Source organism: Schistosoma haematobium, chromosome 3 (assembly GCF_000699445.3).
Source record: "Schistosoma haematobium chromosome 3, whole genome shotgun sequence".
In the NCBI taxonomy this organism is placed as follows: Eukaryota; Metazoa; Platyhelminthes; class Trematoda; order Strigeidida; family Schistosomatidae; genus Schistosoma; species Schistosoma haematobium.
Genome location: NC_067198.1, coordinates 19,540,951 through 19,562,940, shown reverse-complemented (window position 1 = coordinate 19,562,940; position 21,990 = coordinate 19,540,951). Strand labels below are relative to the sequence as shown.

The following is a 21,990-nucleotide window of genomic DNA, read 5'->3' as shown; positions in this document are numbered from 1 at the left end:
TTTTCGCAAGTCAACCTGAACTCTCTTTCGATCATTTAGTAGTTAAGCTGCAGGTAATGGTATTTCAGTGCGTAAAAATTTTACTAGGTATGCAAATTCACAATGTTGACAAGAGATATTTGTCCATCGGGCCTATAATTTTGAGCTTTTGATGTATAATTTGGCATTTAGCTTCCTTACACATCAGAATTTTGACCGTTGTCACAAGTTACTCTTCAGAATTTTTTTAGAAAAATGTAATACGGTAACAGCGTTAATCGCAATTTGCATTTTGAATCCTTACTGTGACTGATTGAGTATCTGATTTGTTTATGTTAAGGTCTTCAGTCATTTAGATCAGACGATGTTGTCGAAAGAGCTCTCCACTTTAGTGACCTGAGATCTGACTCCAAGGAGATCGTAATGATGATTGTTGTTGAAATATATATATATCGCCCATCCTCGTATATAATCACCGGCTTTAACCGCGTTAGTCAATAACGGAATTAAATAAGTCGAATAACGAGAATGGACTTGTGAATACATATATTTTGTATATAAAGCAAATGGAATAGAGAGAAGAGAAACGACGCAGAGTGGAGATGGTGGGTAAGCCAAGCGTTAATCAACATTTATAGGCATACGAAAATAAGTTACAGATATGTGGTGAGTAATAGGATAAGAAATGTACACACACCTACGCGCTTATATAAGAACAGTCGAGGTTGATAAGCGAATAATTAACAAGGTCAGAATGTGACTCAAGTAGAATGAATAGAATAGGCTGCCCGAAAGCTAGAATAAGGTATATGGGCTTAACATAATAACCGACACTACATAACAATTAATTGTTTATACCTTCGTCGTTGATATTTTCATAGAACTGAATATTGCTTTTTGAACAAACGGTGCGTGATCTATCTAGGGATGATAGTATCAATGGAGATGGGCTGCTGAACGATTTATCTTGCTTGATCGTGCTAACTTACCATTTTTTGGTGTCAGTATCACCATATTGGAACCTCGTTTGTAGGTAAATGGCGATGGGTCTGCAGTTCATGGTTGGTATCCAAAGTCAGCGTAAATATCCAACGAAAGTAAGAAGACATTTGTTCTTCAAAGTGTTGTTCAAATAGGTGCGATTGACATTTTGCCGGTATTGTTGTATCAGTAAGCAAACGTGCTATAATTGTTGAATAAACGGATTATTATGGGACTCTGTTCTCGAGTCTTGGTTTGACAGTTGGGGATGATTAAATGCACTATATTTCACTCTCTATAAGGAGATAAAGCCATATGTATAGTAATTTCTCAACGCGCCTAATTTAACCAATGAACGAACGAAATTCAGTACACCATACGCTACAGTGAATGTGATATAACACCAGTGTTATAAGACTCAAAGCTTACGAAACCTAAACGGTCGAGTTATTCTTTCAGGAAGTCCCTCTGTTCATGCATAAACCTATGAGTTGTTTTGTTGCGATAATATTATGTTAAGTAACAAGGATGAAGACAGAAAGACTTTGAGACAACATCATTCTATACCGTGGGCTTTGAGTAAACAAGGACATGCAGATTAGCGTCTGTCAATTTATGTGACAAATTGAGGGTGTAGTGGAATATAACATGTTTCGTTATTATTAATTGAGAATATTTAGTTCCTAAAGTTATTGAAATGGAAGACAAAATATACCAAACAACCAAAATAAAAATTATGATATGCGAAGGTTAAATTATGAAAATTTTTGATGGGAGGGTGCAGACGATCGTAGACTGCAGTTTCGATAATGAAACTACTGTCTCTTGCCATAACATGCAAAAACATCAGCACCATTCTGCGTTTGCCACTATTCGTTCAAAGAAGGCGCCAGACACTGTTTCACCAGTAGTGTTCTTGATAAGTACTGCTTTAGGCCATCATATGAAACGATCCACAAACGTAAAAAGGTGTCATTATATATATGAATCTGATACATATCCTACCAGATCTTGGTGAACGTGGTTGAAGCACGTCTCTGTGTCGGGAAACAGCTAACGCTAGAAAATTGGACCATTCACATACCTGGACAGCATCATCGATGAGCGTAGAGGATCTGATGTAGACGTAAAGGAAAGGATCGACAAAGCAAGTACAGCATTCCTACAGTTTAACAACATATGGAACTCAAAACAATTGTTAACCAATATCAAAGTCACAATCTTCAATACGAGTATCAAGACAGTTCTACTCTACGTAGCTGAAACTTGGAGAACTACCACAACCATCGTCAAAAATGTACAAGTATTCATAAACAATTGCCTACACAAGATATTCAATGTCTGTCGGCCGGATACCATCAGCAACAGCCTACTACTGTGGGAGAGAGCAAACCAATTTCCAGCTGCGGAGGAAATTAGGAAAAGACGTTGGAAATGGATAGGACACACATTGCGGAAATCATCAAACTGCATCACAGGGCCATCTTTAACTTGGAATCCTGAAGGGGAAAGGAAAAGTGGAAGGCCGAAGAACACACACTGGAAGCAGATGTAAATCACCAACGTAGATGATCTATGTCGAAATGATTGGAGGCCTACTCGAGTTAGACGTGAATAGTGTGACGAACCAACTAACGTCGAAGTCACACCTCGTGGTCAGCACCTTACGTGGACTACCCCCATTGACGTAACAAGGTACTATAGATGCTTTGAAGACTGTACAACACAAAGGACGTTATTACAGAAATATATTAGTTAAAGTAGATACAAGCGAAAGTAAGACCACAGCCGCATGGGCCAGTCCATGGCGTATGATTAACTAATGCGCGTTGCTTGTGCATGACCTTGGCAGGGAGCGATGATCTGTTCGACATTCAGTGATCCAACTGCCGGATGATTTGGCTAGGGCTCAGTGACATTTCACTGGCCCTACACAGACATGAATAGGATGAATAGCAACCAGAAACAACTGGAAATGATTGCACAGGACAGAGTTGGATGGAGAATGTTGGTGAGCGGCCTACTTTTCTCCATGAGGGGTAACAGGCGCAAGCAGGTACCCAAACCTCCGCGTCTTTATTCACACCAGGCATAGAAAATCGTTCCGTTGTAATCTTGATGTTTGAGCGGATATATCGATGTGAAAACTTGTGCAGTGACGTGACAAAATTGAACTGAAAGTGTTTCCGAATGAAAAAATCCCTTACCTGTAGATGTGTCACTAAAGAAAGTCTACTTACTACTCACCATGTTTTTGATTTGTAGTTATAGGGTTACCAATAAAAACTGGAGCTGAAGGTTGGTGTATTGTAAGCGAGTATGGTCAAGCCGAATTCTTGAAAACTGTCAAAGGAATTCATGAGGTATATATGACCACATTGTTTGCCCTTCAAATATGTTGTGTCTCTGGAGTAGACTGAAAGATGATATCCATTTGTCAAAACATTTGGTGAAAATGCTTTCCTGAAGGCTGTTTAGCATGAAAAGCTGGAGATTTTCGATTGATGAACAGGATGGATTCTTAGTTTTCCACAAAGTGCTTAAAAGTTAGTACTACACAATACATAGCTAAATCTCGACTAAATTTCCCTCAACCGTCTCGAGAAAAATATCGAAGATTGCGAAATGTTGTTTGCCCATTTTTATCAGGCACTTACGTTTGCTGAGTCGGATGTATCTACGGTCACATTATTGGCTGTTTTAGTATGCTAGTATGGTCGACCTGACTGTACGTAATACTTTCTTTGTAGTGTCGCTCAGTTTGATGACTTTCGCATTCTCATAAGTAGGTTTGTTAACGATCTAATTAAGGGCGCATAATTTAGTATGATCCGTCAGCGTAAAATGTGTGATTTTTATTGGTTTTGGAAGTGTTGTAACGGGTGGATTGCAGATTATGGGGCAGCGTATTTATCGACCGGATCAGTGACACGTAAAACACGTACGGACGACCTAGAGTTCTGATTGGTCCTGCTTCGCTGTCTAACCCAGCCAGTTGAGTCCAGAACACAAGTCACAGCCTCTGAGATATGAATCATTGTATTTCAGACATACTCTATTTATATACCAACCAAACAGACCACATTGTACCATAACAATAGAAAACAACATCTGTACAATATTTAACGAGTGAAATAAATAATGGTCAATAGGGAATGTCCATTTAAAGTCCAAGGACATCATTAGACTTAACATGATAATGATTGGTACATTCCTCTGCATCCATAACAGGAAGACTCTGGGTTGATTGTCGAGGATATGCCCGCGAAAATCTATGGAGACGGTCCCGATTTGATGTCCTTGAGTCTTTAAAATAATCCTATATTTTCAGGATTGGCGAAAAACAAGGTCGTGATGCTACGAATGGAATTTTCGGCGAGACTCTTATTTAGGGAGACCTTTGAACGAATCTTAAATGACATTGACAATTATAAGCCAATCAGGACAGTTGATATAGAGTAAAAATATATTATAAGAAAGTAATGAATTACAGTGGATAGTTTTCTTTTACATGATTTAAAAACTTGTTAAGGTTTGATAAAGGTTCAGAAGTCCTGAAATCATAATGCCTACGGTATAGAAACTCGTCCATATGGCTCCATAACAGTCGTTCTCTAGAGCCGTGGTGTGGTCTTAAAAATTCCTTCAGTCTGGACCGCATAGCTTCAATATTATGAGTATGGACTCCGGTTGTAGGGTCGACGGAATGGCGCTTGTGCACTACTACATGATTCACATATCCAAGTCTATGTAGGCACATATAAGCTCGCCAATCATCCGTATATACTGTTGTGCCCGGCTGAACGTATTCCTGTATAATTAGTATCATTGTGCTTGCTTGCCGGTTTCTGACCCTCTGAAAACGTCCCTTTTGCGTTGATCGGTCATAAATTCCAAGTACCTGTCAATTATATTTATGGAAATGCTACTTAACCATTCTTCCTTGATACTACGTCCCCTATTGTATTTTCGCTCTCATACTACCGTTTCATCTATCTCCACAATGCATCCTACTCCTCCGAATGATTGGCGTAGGCGTGTAATTTTACTTGCACATGTGTCACGGCAGTACTCATACCACTGGACTGCTGAAGTTTCAGTAACATCTGCAAACGCCGCAGCAAGTGTTACTGGTGTCTTTATTACCCAATTTGCCACTATTACCATGATCTGCCCTAGTGTCAGTCGCGATCAAGCGAAGAAAGTCCCCGTTCGAGCAGACTTTTTCCTCCAACATGAAGAACAATGAAACATAATCTTACCACGATGGTCTGCACACTTTGCTGCAGTCATTTGATAACCGCAGTCACACGTACAAGAACTTCTTAATAGTCTCTGTTGTAGCCTCTCAATAATCACTTCTTCCCTAAAATCCGCTGTAAACCGATCGTATGTTAGCATCACGTGTTGAACTTGGCTCCGTGACCTTGAAATTGCTCAAACGCTTCTTATTGGTTCGCCCTTAAATTAGTGCCTCGCCGAATTTTCTATCAGTCAGTCAGCAATATATTCTTTTTGAAAGACCGCGCGTGAAGTGCATGCCCAAAGGCTTTTTGATATTCGGATTATCCTCATTCCCATGCACAGTTGGAGATACTTATCGATTGTCAATTGACAGCGCGGACCTCACACATGCATAATTGTGACCGGGCATAACATACAACTAGAAGATGAAACTCCATAAACGGACGACTCATTATTTGCAACTACTAACCTTAGTTTGCTCGAACTAATGAGTTAGTCATGGCGTTGTATCAGGTTTATGCTGTTTATCGTAATTGACAAACCTGAAACGACAAAACTCAAGTGAAAGATTTTTTCAAATTAACGTCAGTGTAAATAAAACTTTTACTACCAGTGTAGTACGTTTTTCGATTTTCAGCCTGTAAACTTTTAGATGATTAATATCATTGTCAGGAAAAACGTAAACTCTGTTCCAGTGTCGTCGAAACAGCATACCTCCCTTATCAAATTAGATAGCAGTAACAAATATCTTTTTTCTCCAAACTCCTCATGAAGTCCTCTGAACGTTACTACTAGTGAAGTGTGGTTTAGAGAGGATGAATAAAATCAATTTACCAGCCCTCTAAAAGTTGAGATGTATGAACACGACGCTCCTGTAACTAAAGTCAGAAATCAAAAACAATAATGGCATTTTACAACCACTGGAAAGGAGGGCTTAGGACAGAGTCACTGGCCTCAACGTATTGGCCCTTATGCTTCACGGGTAGCTAGCATAAGTAGGTAAATAACGTCCACCAGCGACAGTTGATATCATTATTACTGTCGTCGAACTATGTCGCCGCTAGATGTTGTGAAAAAGTAGATCCAACACTTGTCGATCAGTTGGGTCTCCATGTTCAGAGACGGCAATTTTTAAGAATAGAAAGGCTCAGAAGCATCGTTAGTAAACAAAGTACGTGTAATGTATCCGTTTAGCTCGTGCAGTGTTGTTTCCACGGCGATGAAGGACTGAACAAGAGAGTCGGTTACGCTGTGTTCTAAGAAGTCAGACTATGCACAGCATAAACAGGTTTCGATATTGTCAGGCCAGACTGACAAAAGTTTGGAGACAGAGAGCGTGAGAGCTTTAATCCCTCAGGTTATGTCAGTAAAAATGAAGTAGGTAAACATGCGAAAAAAAATTCCAGAACACAAAAGCGATATTACAATATGTGAAAATACGCATATAACACTGACACAAGAATTAGACTCCCTGCTTGTTGTTTGGTGTACCAGAGAGAACTAAAGCTCACAGCCACTGGTAGATGCTTGACAAAGCTCCTCCGTCTAGGGCCGTGTCCATTTACAGATGTTCAGTTTTTATGTAAAACCCGTTAATTAGTAAGTTAGTTATAATTTTATTACTTCTTTTTATCATAAATCGTTTTACAGCGTTTTATTTTCCCTCGGTTATCTAAAAAGTCGTCATGGGCGTTCGCGTTTTTTCACTTCTACCAGTTCGTAATTGGGCTATAAATTTTAGCGAGGATTTGAGGTTATGGCTAATGATTAAGGCTGAACAATTCGTTAAAACCTATCATGTTTTACAGTCCAGAAATACCATTTGGCGAGATATGACACGTGTTCATGAAGTCGTAATGCACCCGCATCTTAATGTTTAATACGTGTGCAATACCTGGGATTTTTTCGCCTATCAATCGAACGGATAATGCATATAAGGGCACCACTTCTATAGGTGATTTCAATTCCTTTTGCAATTTCCACTTTCGTGGCCTCTCATATGACAACATGTGATGCTCTGCAATGCATATGTCAGTAGCTTTAGATAATTAAACTGAGATCCTCACTGAAAATCATACTCGTATATGCAGCATTAACACGCCAAATGAGCAGGAAAATGATCAAAAGTGGAGTATCTATCGAGACAGTAAGACGTTAAATTCACTCAAAGCCACCCGTCGTTTTGTTTCATTGATCTAGAATTGCCTGGTATGAGTTGATAGCTCTGTACTTCACTTGCCATGTGTAAGTTGGGTTAGGGTTTTTAGTTAAAGTAGAATCAAAAAAATCAGTGCATAGAACGTGTAATGACATTTCCCCGTTTCTTTATTGTCCGCATTAGTTCGGTTGTCGCTTTGTAAATTGGTCTCGGATACGTATGAAACATGATAAGATTTAAGAAAACAACGTGATAACAATAACTCAAGATTTCCAGAATCTCAAATTTTGTGTAAATCACTGTTTTACGTGAAGTTTGAGACAAAATGTAAAATAACCGGTGCATATAAAGCTTCCACCTTAAATGTTAGTAAAACTTCCTTCAGTTAGCAAAGTATTTTTGTAACAAATAACTGTTTCCTTTGATAAGTACTCAAAACTGCTTACAGTGCTTAATTTTCTAGTGATATTTCAATAGGGCGAGGAGTTTCAACGTATAATAGTGGTGAAGATGCCACAGAGGCGAGGAGGTTCGAAGATATATTTGATAGGCTATCAATATATCGAGGATCGTCTGATCTAATCTGGCTAGCGATTGCAGGGGTTGTTGGGCACGGCGTTCCCACCCGTGATCTGGTGCGTATGCATGACCGAGCGCCTTCAGCTAGGTGAGTCCCTTAAAACTAATGCGGTTAGTACTAGATGTCGAAAACTTACAGAGCTGCTGATTTTGGGAATTCATTTCCCGCTGTAGTGGATATTAAAAAAAGCGCAAAAAAGTGGCACGATGCCATAGTGGGTCTCGCGCCGAAATAGTGTTTCGAAAACTTTAGGAGCTATTTGGCTTGGGGATTTATTTACCGCTGCACCGTCATTAATTCGATTGATCCGTCAAGTTGTTGTCCCACCAAATAATTCTCAAAAGTGTCACCCGACGCTTTTTCCTCACCACTAAGAAAAACTAAGGACGCAGCAGCTAATCGTTCGTATCGGAATCATCCAACCATTGTAACTTTACCCCTCGTCATTTTATAAGATAACACTGTTCTCTGATTAGCTGATTTGTTCCTCAAGGTCATCACTGGCTTTGTTCAATCAAATGGATGGAAGGATCATTGTATTGCATAGCAGAGCATTTGTTGGTTAACGGGAGTCAGGTCTATTGTTCGTTTTTAGTGAGAAATCAGTCCATTTGCTATAAGGATTCTCCAATCGGATGATGCCTAATATCTTTCTCACGAATTCGTGAGAAACGTGGATAACATGCATCTCGTAATTGTATGCCTCTTCATTCCTAGTTCCCAAACTGAGTGCTATGTTTTCCAAAGTACACTTGTGTCTCCCGGTTATAGTTCTTGAGATTTTCTTCATATGCGTGCAAAGTTATGATTTTCCAGAAAGTCCTTATTTCTCGCGGTATGATGGCTTGGATTACTCTCCTGATTCATCCGGTCATCCACATAAAAGAACACGTCGCAGCACCTCAAAAACAAACATACTTCTGCCAATAAAGGCATTCGGGAAATCCTTTCATCTCGTTTTATATCCTGATTATGAAGTAGTTCATCCGAATGCCAAGTTGGTTGTTGGTGGTCGAGAATGGACTGGTGGTCTTCCAGCTGTTTCTGATCATGTTGTCCGGGGATATGTTGACGGATTCACACACAGTGTTGTTTTTGGAAGTGTAATAGATGGAGTGTTTCGGGGCACAGTTTCCTTGAATAAAAGCAATTTATTACATTCGGCCCCAGGATCTTATGATACCTATTTTATTGAACCCTCAGGATATTATTTTAACAAAGACTTTCCGTTCCATTCTGTTATATATAATTCGTTGGATGTCAAGACCCCTACTGTCGGTCAGAGTCGTATGCGTCGCGCAGTCCAAGAGATGAACTTTAAGTTTTGCGGATTATCATACCCTAGTATTGCTCAGAAAATGAGTAAAATAAGTTGTATTGATGATCGTAAAAAGCATGGAACTACCGGTAAGCCCACTTGGAACATTTCCCCCCCCGTGTCCCACTTTGACGTGCCACAGTTTAATGCTCACTCTTTCTGTTTATGTTGAGTAACTGTTCTAAGGCTTTACTTTCTTCATGGACAAGCATGTTCAACCTATGTTATCGACTTACAAGGTCCGCAAAATCTATAGAGTACTTAGGCGAATCACTGCATATATCTGTATTGCGTTTCGTTTCAGTCCCTTTAAGTTTATTTTGCCTGTTTACATCATTTACATATGTTTCGGTATCTTCGTAGTTTTTAAATCACAAGCCCAGCAAGGTTGATCAAAACTAAGATGAAGGAAAATTATTTAGTCGCTTATGGTCAGTCTGTATGTGAACGTGTAAATATACCACAAGTATTCGGAGATCGACAGCGCTTTTACCAGTAGCACCTTTACAATCGAAGTATGCCAACCCAGTCAAATCAGAGGTCAGAAATGAAGGAGTTCGAAGATATATTTGGAAGGTTGTCGATATGTCGAGGAACGTTTGGTCTAAGCTGGCTAGTTGTTAAAAGGGATATATAGCACGACTTACAGAACTATTGATTTTCTAGATTTATTTACTGCTACACGTGAACTAGTCCCGAAGCAACATTCTATAACTAGCAGGCTCAAATTCTGTAAAGTGCTCATACATTCTTTTAATAAGTTCTGTTGCGAAAAATGTGACCGTGTGTCCCAAATTAAATAAAAGGAATACCATGTTCAGATTCAGGACTTTCAGAAATGTAACTTGCTTTCTGAGAATCTTATCCTGTATCTGACACCATCGGGGCCACATTAGGGAAACGTGTGGTAGTAGTTCTTGCTTTAATTATATTCAACCTATTTTTATATAGGCGATTCTGTTTAATAAACGTGTCATTCTAACCTGGTCATGTATTTTATAACCTTCCTTTGGACCTATAATTTGGTTATCTAGTTAATTATATTCAGATGCCTCTATTTGTGCTTACATTGTGTCTCTGCCATATACTCTAATTATATCCCTATAATGCATCCATAACTCACCCTATTTATTGATTTATTCACTCGTTCATTGAGTAATTTGTTGCTCTCACTTCAATTCAAATTTACTTCTCTTCGCCTATCTGCCAATCTGTATGCATGAAATGTACACATCTCAAAATACTTTCGTATTTATGTGTTGTAATGATGTGACTCGTCGAGAGAATATATTTAGGAGGTTGACTAGGACATGTATTTCAATAAGGTCATAATGTAGTCAATAACGGGCATTAAAAACTTATTATTAAGGTTTCCTGAACTTTTATTCATACCTAGATCGTCATTTTATTATTTACCCTTACACAATAAGTGTATGCCATATTACTATAACTATTAAGCAGGCTGATGTTCTTATGCTTGTCATAATAAACATTTTATCCTTCTTATCGACCAGAATAGTCGATCTTTTGGAATAGCTATGCTCAGCCATAAATTCAGTCAGAGCAATTCTAGACAGTGGTCACTTGTGGTATGTAACTAAATTCCACAGGTACTTCACAAAAATTGGTAATATCTGGTAGAAGCATGATATACTAGGAATCATAATATTAGTTGGCTAGTTGGTATTGATGCGGTAGCCTAGTATAGGTGTGTGGCGCATATATATTTGGTGCCCTCTTGTACCAATATTTGTGTTCAAATAAATAAATAAATACTAGTATAGGTTAGAGTTTTGCCCATAGATTAGCTTAGTACAGTTTATACTGGACCTTATTTGATCACACGAAGTATTAATAATATATGTATCTAATTTGTTTGTATCCTAAGATCTGAACTCATTCTCTTTCTAAGTCCTCAGGAATCATGAACCATATTTTTCGGAACTTCAGAGTCAATTTGTTCGCTCATTTAAATCTCCACATCTAGTTACCAATAATTCCTTGCCATATACAGATAAAGGACCGAACACGCGGGTTTGTAATCTCTATTTACAGTCAGATACATACCTTTGGGATCATGTTATAAATAAGCGACATATTCAAGGCAACAGGGAGCTTGCTGTCAAAGAAATCACCTCCATTTTTACGCAACACGTTCAGGCCGCCCAGTTGATCTATCAGGATGCAGTTTTCCGTGATCACTCAGTAAGTTGTTTAAAGGGAAGTACGTTTGAGTGAAAAATTGTTTACACTATTTTCTTTATCCGACTCGACTGTAATTACACAACCAACTAGCTTTTGTCTGGTCAATCAGCTATACATAACTACAGTTAAACGAATCCGATTTTGGGAAGTAGACAATGGTGGTTTATGATTCTAGTATATTCTAAATTACTTCACGATTGCAATAAACTTCAATTAAGACTTTTAATTTTACCCGTGTTATACAAAAGGTCTAGTCAATAAACAAAAAATATGGATTATTATTTCTTTTACAAGATATGGACTTTTTCGTGTAATGCCTTGTTAGTGTCTAGGGCTTTTGTTATTCGGTAAGGTTAGGTGAGTAATTTTTAATTTTCCTTTTTATAACTAAATCTAATTCAGCTTTTTTAATGCTATTACATGCTCATAACTGCTTCCTTATTGTTTAAGTTTGCAATAAGGATAGAATGATTGAGCTATACTAACTAGACATGGTTATCAAGGTGGTTGATATGAGGTTGATCGACTGCCTGCAACTATCATGTACAAAAATAGTTATATCTGTTACTTTCTGTGACTGGTAATATTGATTATACTATCTTTTTCTTAGCGATTATAACTGACTGATATATGAACGAAGAATGTTCTCGATGAACTGTCTTAGGGTTTTACAATTATATCAAATAAATAACCCGAAAAATGACCAGGTTTAGGGCAAACTGCATCGTTCAAAGTTATAGCATTTGAATTTAGGATTATCAAGCAAAATAAATTTGTTAATGTTGATATGATTCATATGGAATGTTAATTTGAATTAGCTTATATGTTAAGTGAACTTTTACGACTCATGATCTGAATAAATATGGGTCAGAGAAGGTGGAAGACCTATCAACGACATGAGAACAGGCTGCAAGAGAAGGAAAGATGAGAAAAATATACGATACAACGAAAAAGCTGAGAGGCGAAATTGGTAGATGCTATGGTGTACCTGAGAGTATTGTTACCGTCATATGGACGGACTACAGTGCGATGTCGTGCATGTAGGACACCTGAAAGATTGATTGCAAGTGGTCTCGGACAAAACTGCCTTCTCTTGGTCTTTCTTCTTCTTCTTGTGGTTGACTAGATTATGAAGACCTCCACATCTGAGGGGAAGCATAGAATACAATGGACAGCTTAGATGCATCTAGACGATTTGGACTTCGCAGATGATTTAGCTCTTCTATCCCATACACGGCAACAGGTGCAGACAAAGAGCCAGTGTAACAGCAGCCTCTAAATCAGTAGGCTTCAACATACACAAGGGAAAAAGTGAAATCCTAAAATACAGCACGGTGAGCACCAACCAAAGCACGTTTGTTAGAGGCTGTGGAAGAGCTGGAAACGTTTACTAACCTGGGCAGCACTATTGATAAACATGATTGGGTTGATTTTGATACGGGGGCACGGATTGGGAAGACAAGGGCAGCATTCCTACAATTGAAGAACATATACGACTCAAATCAACTGTCAGTCGATGGCAAAATTATAATTTTCAACACAAATGTCAAGACAGTTGTGCTGTATAGATCTGAAACTTGGTGAACTACCTTATTGATCCGCGATCGAATAATATTGATGTTAGTGAAATATATGTCCTGCTAACTTCGTATATATTCTTTTAACGTATCCTGTTAATAACAAAGTCGATATGTAAAGTCCAATACAAAGTATTTGAGGAACATATTTCAGATATTCGATAATGTAGACGTACGGTAAGTGACTAGAAGCAATGCACGTGAACTGAAGTAGCAGAAATAGCTTTGTTAGCGACTAATAATCAATTCAGTCTTTATAAGCATGTAAGAGATACAAGTAAGTATACAGGCGCATTCGCACTAGCTTACTCACATGTATAAAGCATGTTCACGGTTACACGAGTGAAACTGGCCAGGACAAACATATAAATGATACGACAAATCGAAAGATTTGAATGATTTATCTGTCCAAAGGTTAGAACAAATATCGCATGGGTATGATAACAGAGATCTGCTACGCTACTACAACCACCATCGAAAAAGTACAGGTGTTTATAAACACTTGTCTATGCAAGATATTTTATATCCATTGACCAGATACCATCATCAGGAATTTACTGTATCAGAGAATAAACGAGCTTTAAGCTATAGGGGAAATGACGAAAAGTTGCTGGAGGTAGATAGGACACAGACTGCGAAAATCAAACTGCACCACGATACAAACCCTTATATGGAATCCAAAAGAAGAAGAGGGGGACGAAAGAACACATTGCTCCGAGACTTGGAGGCAGACATCAAAAACATGAATAGGACTTAACAGCAACTGGAATGGAGGGCTCAGGACAGAATCATCAAAGAATTGTTCGTGGCAACTATGGTCGATGCGGAGTAACATGCAGAGGTAATAAGAGGGTGAAAACTCATCTTTAAGGGCTATTTTTTTCTATTTTGACAGTTTATCCTCTATCTTCACAATGATTCGTTTATTGAAAAACCCTAGTAATATGCATTGTGGTATTGCAGATCATCTTTGTTTCTGTAGTTGTTATTCCCATAACTGGTAACTTTCTGAGATAGTTGTTTCAAATCTCATTGTTTTGTCTTTATCACTTATTATGTTTGCTGAATTATGTTAAAGCAAAATGCGATGAAACTGTGCAGCTCTCATAAGTTTTGTTTTTGAAAAGTGAATTCTGATAATGTCCATTCCATTGATGATGCAGAGATAATAAACATTGTAGTTGAAACTGGATAGTCTCCTTTTTGTTAATCACTATTTGGTGGTTAGTTAATCATACCGTATCTTTTAGGGATTTCTAACAAAACGTTAGTTCCTTTTAGTGTGTTTTCAAATACCCTGCTTTTGCACCATTCCATTTAATAGTTTCCTTTTTTTCCAGGGCCGTTTAGAATTCCGTGGTGTCAGTTTTCGCGTTGATCGTGTCCTTATCAATGTAACGGAACATGACTGTCGTAATCGTGTATGGAAACCTACGTATCTCCAGGATCGGAATAATTCATATATCTCACCTACTGCCCTACCCCGTGAAACATTTTCGGATCATCTTTCCCTCCATCAGCCAAGTAATACGGATCACTTGAGTTTTAGTGGGGCATATACTGATGAAAATCCTTTTTGTGCACCCAATATTGATGTCACTAATTATCTTAATCTACATTCATACAACAAACATGATGACTTCTGCTTAGCTTATATTTTCACATACAGAGACTTTTCAGGTGGGACTATTGGTTTGGCATGGGTTGCTGAAGTGGGTGGAGCAGGTGGTGTCTGTGAAAAACATAGGCGAATGCAGGAAGGAGATCAAAATGTTTACAAAAGTTTAAATACTGGAGTTGTAACTCTATTGAATTATGGATCAAAGGTAATCTATCATTAATTTAAACTATCATTTGAAATGACTTCTACACAGTTAAAACATTTCATTATTGCTTTTCCGACTTTTAATTTTAGGTAGCCACAAAGGTATCGCAGCTAACATTTGCTCATGAATTAGGACATAATTTTGGTGCTAAACATGATAATTTTCATGAAAATGAATCACATGGATGTTTGCCGTCTATTGATGATGTCCGGGGTAATTATATTATGTTTGCTAGTGCGATAAGTGGTGATAAAGAAAATAACAACAAATTTTCCAGTTGTTCACTTGATTCTATTGCCAAACTATTGGATCGTGTTTTACGGGTGCGTGTTATCGAAATCCTCTTAATATTTTTTGTGTGCGTATTACTGTAAAATATTGTTACTTAGTGACAATATGTACCTATCTTAAATCCTTGAAAAATCTATAGAACTAAAAGTGTTGGGGGCGGTTGGGCATACGTAATATATGTCCCAATTGCCTTAGTCGATGAAGATTCACAGCTCCATGAACCAGTTTGCCCAATCTCCAACATTGCTTAGTTATTTTGTGATGTTCGAGCAATGCTTCAAATATGCCTATGATAAAAACCTGTCGCCTTGTATGTTTCCAATTTTCCTAAAGCATGTTTCACAGCCATAAAGTAATATGGAGCGTACATTAGTTGCAAACGGATATCTTGTGTACACCACAGGTAGGAAAAGTTGCCAAAAAACCAACTGAACCTTCTGAATTAGAGACATCAATCAGACAAATCTGGTGAATCATTGAAAATGTACATTTTTTTACCTGGTTCCGTCTGTAATCAGTTTACGTAGTTTTTTCCGTTAAGAAAATATTATGCATTTTAATTCGCATAGCTATATGAATTTTGTTTACTCAGGTAGGGGAGATACTGTTATCAGGCTTTTAGTAAACCTTTTTGACTTTTTACTTAATTGTATAGTTCATTGTAATCATGATAAGTTTTCGGAAATTTTAGTGGTTGGAGTTTTCATTGATTGTTACTGTCTCACTGTTTGAATGAAACATAAATACGTCATAAATAAGCTTAATTTTAACTGTTAGCATAGTTCATATGTTCGAAAAATTCACAGGAAACCACTCACCTTTAGTTTTGGTCGGCACAGGTGAATTGGCTGTGATAACAAAAGATCACAACAAATTCGACGTTTAACCTTTTAGTCATATAGATTTTGATATTTATAGGTTAGTAACTGGACAATATACTTCTATGGCTGTTATGACTGAATAAAACTGATACGGTTCGACACAATGAAGTAGGTATAACTACAGATGAAAACTCTATTATGCACCAAAAACAGATCCACTACAGAACTTATTATTGACCAAAGCTATATCAAAATACTGAGTTACATCATTTACTTATCTTATTGGTGATCGATTTTATTCAATAATTTAAGGCATAGATACGATCTGAAACATCTGTAGATTAAACTGTTTCAAGTAAAAAATACAACTAAGTTACTGAGTTATGTATTTTTTTCTTCTAAATAAGTATTTAGTATATTCCTATTTTGTTCTTCGTTCATTAGGTGATGCAAACTCCAACAAATAATTAGTATTAAGAACAGATTTCAAAGGTGATCAGCAATTAAAATAACAACATTAACAATATTGTATTATTTAGATTACTCAGTATTAATTGAGTAAACAGCATAATTTGTAATTAACTCACTATTAAGTTCTGTATGTGATGATGTTTTTACTTTTTCAGGGTGAAAAAAATTGTTTTTTAACTTCAGATGGCCCATTTTGTGGTAATCAGTTAACTGAAGAAGGTGAAGAATGTGATTGTGGTTTCACCAGAGCTAATTGTCATGATAAATGCTGCCATCCAAGAGATTCAACTAGTCCATGCAAGCTGGTCAACAGTGTTTTTATAGATCATACCGAACGTACTGTGAGTTTTATGTATATTCGCTTGTGTTTGTTTTAAACTGGACACTAGTTAGTTTCAATAGAGAGTTTACTTTCGTGTATTTAATTTTACTATTTTTTCTATGATTGTATTGGTCACTAAGTACGAGTTTTGCGGTACCTTTTTTTGAATAATTTTAAGCAGCTCTTACGTTGTAATTCTCAATATTCTGTGTTGTTATTATTTTAAATGATTTGATCTATATATAGATTATTGTGCTAATAGAATTCATCCAATGATTAGATAACTAGCTTTTTGATTGGAATAATTCCACATCTTTAGTTACAATCGTTTATTGAACTTCTAATTGTCAGTAATGATAGTTCTAGATATATTTTACTATTTTAATTGCATATCCTATTGATGACATCATTCAAATGACCTCTGAAGCATGTAGCTCACTAACTTAGTAAATTTTTATGTACTGGGTAGGTTATGAAACTACTCTGCGCATAGAGAGTAACAGAAAGCAAACTTGTAAGAATTATACACATATTTCATCGGAGTGTTAAACGCAACCACCATTAGGGCACGACTTCAATTATTTCTCATAATTGAAGTGACAACATTATGAAGAAGAAGAGGGGAGGGGCCACAAAATCTGTAGATAAAAAAGGACATTTGAAAAAAAAGTATGATCCAGCAAACCTTCTTCCAGTGTGTTCTTATGTGTGTCGATTTACTCAGCATAAAATTAGTTTATTTTATTTTCAGATCATCTTCATTGTAGTAATTAATCCACTATGTTCAGATGATGATCACCCAGTTGATAAATGTTGTAGTTAATACTAATTGAATATGTTATAACAATAACTTGAATGTAATTCAATTCTCTCAGGGTTTTTCTTGTGCATCGTGCTTACAAAGCTTGTCTTTTTCAATTGTACGGGGAATTACCGTTGAAGTATTGTGTATTAGTTATTTCAAAGGTTAATTACTCAGTTATAATCAACGCAGAACTTGGCACTTATGTGTATTGGTTCAGATGCCCAAACCATGTGAGCACTGCAAGATAAAATTATCAAGAAAAATGCCAGAGTAGTAGAAACGGTAACAGTATCAATAGTAGTAGAAAGCATTAAGTATGAATAGTAGGATTCAAGAAGATTCAGTGAGTTTGGAGAATAAAAGGTATAAGACAATTTTAAAACTCCAGTTTTCTAATGTAAGCCCGAAATTTAGGGTCTTTAGTAAGAAAACCATAGAGATTGTTTGCCATTGGGAATCCGGTGACAATATTTAGTAATAAATGAACATAACCCACGTCTGCCACCTTCGCCGATTTCTGCCAATAGAACACCATCAATCATATCCAACTTTTACATCTTCATTCAAATAGGTAAGTTAACGATTTTGTTTGTATGTTCAAAAACGTTCCAAAGGGGAGGTGATCACCAGAGAGGTTCCTGTTTATCTACCATACTACATCGAACTCGCAACTACCAAATAGCGCTTCTTCAGCAAAAGCTCTGTGTGGTAGAAAATTGTTTACACGTTTTGACTCTATCCTTCCAGTGACTACTGACGATTCCCAACGAAACTGATTTATATCGAGATAGTTCAAACAATACTATGGAAGGACTCTGTATAGATTATCCTGGCAAACACCCTAGATAGACAGTTAGTCGAATTTCTCAAAGAAGACATAGTTTGATCTACAGATTCTCAGTTGATTTTTCAATTTGTTTACAACATGGTAATTAATTGAAAGTAACTTTTATCCTCATTAATGAAACCATCATAGAATACCACTCGATATTCTGTAAAATTTACAATGCCGTCTAATCAGTATATACTCATCATTAGGATCCCTATCCGAATTTATGGTCTTTCTGGGTAAAGTAATTGGCAAGATAAAAAGTACTAACATCCAATCTGATGTATCGTAACTGTAGGTTAAAAAAATCAGTTTAGTGAGAATATGAAGACTGTTTAGTATCAGAATTAAGACAGTCACAGTAGACTCGTCCAGTGAAAATCTCGAACTTCAGGTGTTAAAACTTTTATATTAGTTTTATTCTGTTACAGTTGTACTCAAACTTCAATCTTTATGTTAATGGTTGTGTCTCCCTTAACTGAGAGATGTCTTCTGGTTGTACCTTTCCGTCCCCTCATTATTACTATTATTACTACTACACTACCTTACACCAACCTCTTCGTTATTGTTCTCTTTTTTTCACGCTCCTTACCTTTTTTTTCTTTTCTCTTCGAATTCTCATTGTTTTGTGTGGCGCATATATATTGGCGCTCTCTTGTACCAATATTTATGTGTTCAAATAAAATAAAATAAAATTTATGTTAATGAACTTTTACTCAGGTTCAATGCTCACCTACAGCTGGCGTTTGTTGCACCGAAAATTGTCAATATCGCCCAGAAACTCATATGTGTCGTCCAGCCGGTGAATGCCATCGATCATCGAATTGCAGTGGAAGAATGTCTAAGTGTCCACCTGCTGATATTTTACCAGATGGTACTCTTTGTCAGGTAGGTAACTATGCTTTTAAGTCTGTTATACTGACCAAGTTTCTACCTTGTCTTTTTATTCTATTGATATGTGTATACTATACTATACATTCGGTCGCAAATAATTTTTCATCTAATTTGAATTATGCTGTACACCAAACCCTTTTATGATGACTGTATAATTTACTGTGGTGTTTGGAAGTGTAGAAATCATCTAACTTCAAAAGCACTAGTTAAGCTTATTGAACGAAATTCAGTAAACTGTTTATCAGAGGTATGAGCTTGAGTGCTATCATGAGTTTATGAGCCATTGGCACTTCCCAGTTGCTCACATCATGAAAAGATAATTCTTTTTGAGGTGCTTGATAAAGAATCCGGTTTAGTGGTGGTCTTAACAAACCAAGAGAGTGACAATAAAACCTGAAAGACAAATGCTTGAGGGTTGACGTCATTCACAACTTTTCATGATTAGTTTTTAATGTGTTAGCTCTTTATTTTCTATGCCTTACTGCCAATACTGGAGAAATATTACTGATGGTCTAGGTTATCCGTGGGAAGCGTTTTAATACCACTTCACCCTATTACATTTGGTAGTAGAATTTCACCCTCAGACTTACGATTTACGGTTTTCAGTCTTATCTCTGTCCGATAGACCAACCTATCATAGTAGAACCTCGAAGAATAAGTGTTTCAGCTAATGCATCTTGATTAGGTCGTGGTAGCAGTTACGGTCTGAATAAACTATTTATAGTTCGCCTTCAACATTATTTCTGTAAAAATGCTTACTGGGTTTCTTTTCTTTAAAAGAGTCATTGGTTTATTACAAATTTGAACAAGTCATGTAACGTTTGAACTCTTTTTCTTTTTAACTCATTCTAAATTTACGTTTTTACTGCCACTATTTGCCGTATCAAATCATATTTGTTTTTAGGATGGTACACGTGTTTGCAAACAGGGTCAATGTATTGGTTCAATATGTGAGCGTATTCCTGGTTGGCATGAATGTTCTTTTACTCGAGATAAAAAGGTCGTACCTGAATTAATGTGTTTCGTCGGATGTAAGCAGAATATTTCTGGTGCACCGTGTATTAGTTCTTTTCAGTTAGAAAAAGTAAGTTTTCCTCACCCTTTCGCTTGGATTCATAATATGAGTAATAATGGTGCAGTCTTATTGGATTTGATTCTAGACTTTCCTATACAATCCAACATTTTCATCCATTTATTTTACTCAATCTTTGGTTTATTTTTGTTTTCAATACTCATAAAGCCATGCTAAACTATGTAGAAATCTTGAATATTGATGTTACTAATGTTTTTGAAATAATCCTTAAAATCATCCGACTATTGCTTTATTCTGTCCTTTGGTTTTTTTGTGTTTCTATTTCTAATTATGTCTGTTACATTCAATAAGTCAATTTTGACGTATTCATCGGTTTTATTTTTGCTTAAAGAAAATCCTAAATTTTCATGTTATCAATAATTAAAGTTGATGAAATTAATTCATTTAAATTAACTTGTATATAGATTATTTTCTCTTGTTTCCTACTCGACAGAGGTCTACCAGTAATACCTAACACTAATCAGAATTATAGTACTAAGTGTTTGTAAGATAATCCACTTGATATTACACTTATTTGTACTGCATTCATGCATAATCGTAGCCAGTCGTTAAGATACATGGCTCAAAATTGGCCGCAGTTGTATGTACTCTTTCTTTTTCTTTAAACTTTAAGTTAACAGTCATCAAATTATTTGTAATCTTTATCATATAATAAGTGATATTACTTTGGTTGGATTTTTTGTATATAACGCGACTAGTTTCCAACTTTTATTTAGTCAGTCGAATAGTGATTCCATCTTCTAAAACTCATTACGCTACCACTTTTTCATTACAAAATTATATCAGTCAATTAAACTATATTTCTCATAGTTTCACATCATAGACTGACCTTAAGTTTAGATAAATATTGATAGTCACGAAGCAGCTGTTTCTTGATTTCCAATGTTGTCTAACTAAAGGTCAGTTTGTGATGTAAAACTATGAAAATCCAACAATTTCCACAATCCTTACTATACTTGCTGTTTCTTTTGTAGATATAGTTTTCCATAAACATAAATATTATTGTTTCAGCTTCCTTTTCACTGTACTAATTATTTTTATTGTGAAAGTTTTACTTACATTGTTTTATCAAACGAACTACAACTTTACTTGTGTTGTTCCACCATTTTCAGTGCTTATTACTTTTCTGTAGTGTTATCTATCCTGTTTATGTTTATAGTGTATGGAAACAAGATAATGTAAAGTTGTGTGTTATATTTACTATTGTATAATCAATGTTCCTGGAGTTTGTACTAAAAAATATGCATAGAATTTGGTGTATAATCATTTGCTTTCCTGTTCAGCATTTACAAAATTTGTCTTTGTTGTACATGTACGGAAAGCTAAACTAATTGATTTTCCTTCGAGGTGATCATGTTTCTGAGATAAGTCATGATCATGCGATGAGGCAAATACATTTCACTTAAAACTCCCTCATACTCTGAACATTGAAACCAAAATCGATCATAAAACCTATATAGCATGTATTTTTAGGTATTTTTTCCTTTTGTATATAATCAAGATTTTCTAACGTCAATCTAGTAGTTACATTATTTGTCACTTCATATCGATGTGTTTCTCACCCACTTGAGTAATGTAAGATTGTGTGTTATATT

General features: G+C 36.4%; 1 protein-coding gene across 2 annotated transcripts in view; it reads left to right on the top strand.

The window, feature by feature from the left end:
* Positions 1-8,445: 8,445 nt before the first annotated feature.
* The window catches only part of ADAM10_1 (Disintegrin and metalloproteinase domain-containing protein 10), a gene marked incomplete at its 5' end in the record, with an annotated part of 29,659 nt that continues 16,114 nt past the window's right edge, over positions 8,446-21,990 (top strand). The window contains 7 exons of one of the 2 annotated variants that reach the window (XM_051218982.1): positions 8,446-9,350; positions 11,174-11,466; positions 14,384-14,869; positions 14,959-15,192; positions 16,608-16,793; positions 19,129-19,296; positions 20,207-20,386. In XM_051218982.1, coding sequence (XP_051069183.1) covers positions 8,678-9,350; positions 11,174-11,466; positions 14,384-14,869; positions 14,959-15,192; positions 16,608-16,793; positions 19,129-19,296; positions 20,207-20,386 — 2,220 coding nt within the window. The remainder of the gene's footprint in view (positions 9,351-11,173; positions 11,467-14,383; positions 14,870-14,958; positions 15,193-16,607; positions 16,794-19,128; positions 19,297-20,206; positions 20,387-21,990) is intronic. The other variant, XM_051218983.1, reaches the window with a different exon arrangement.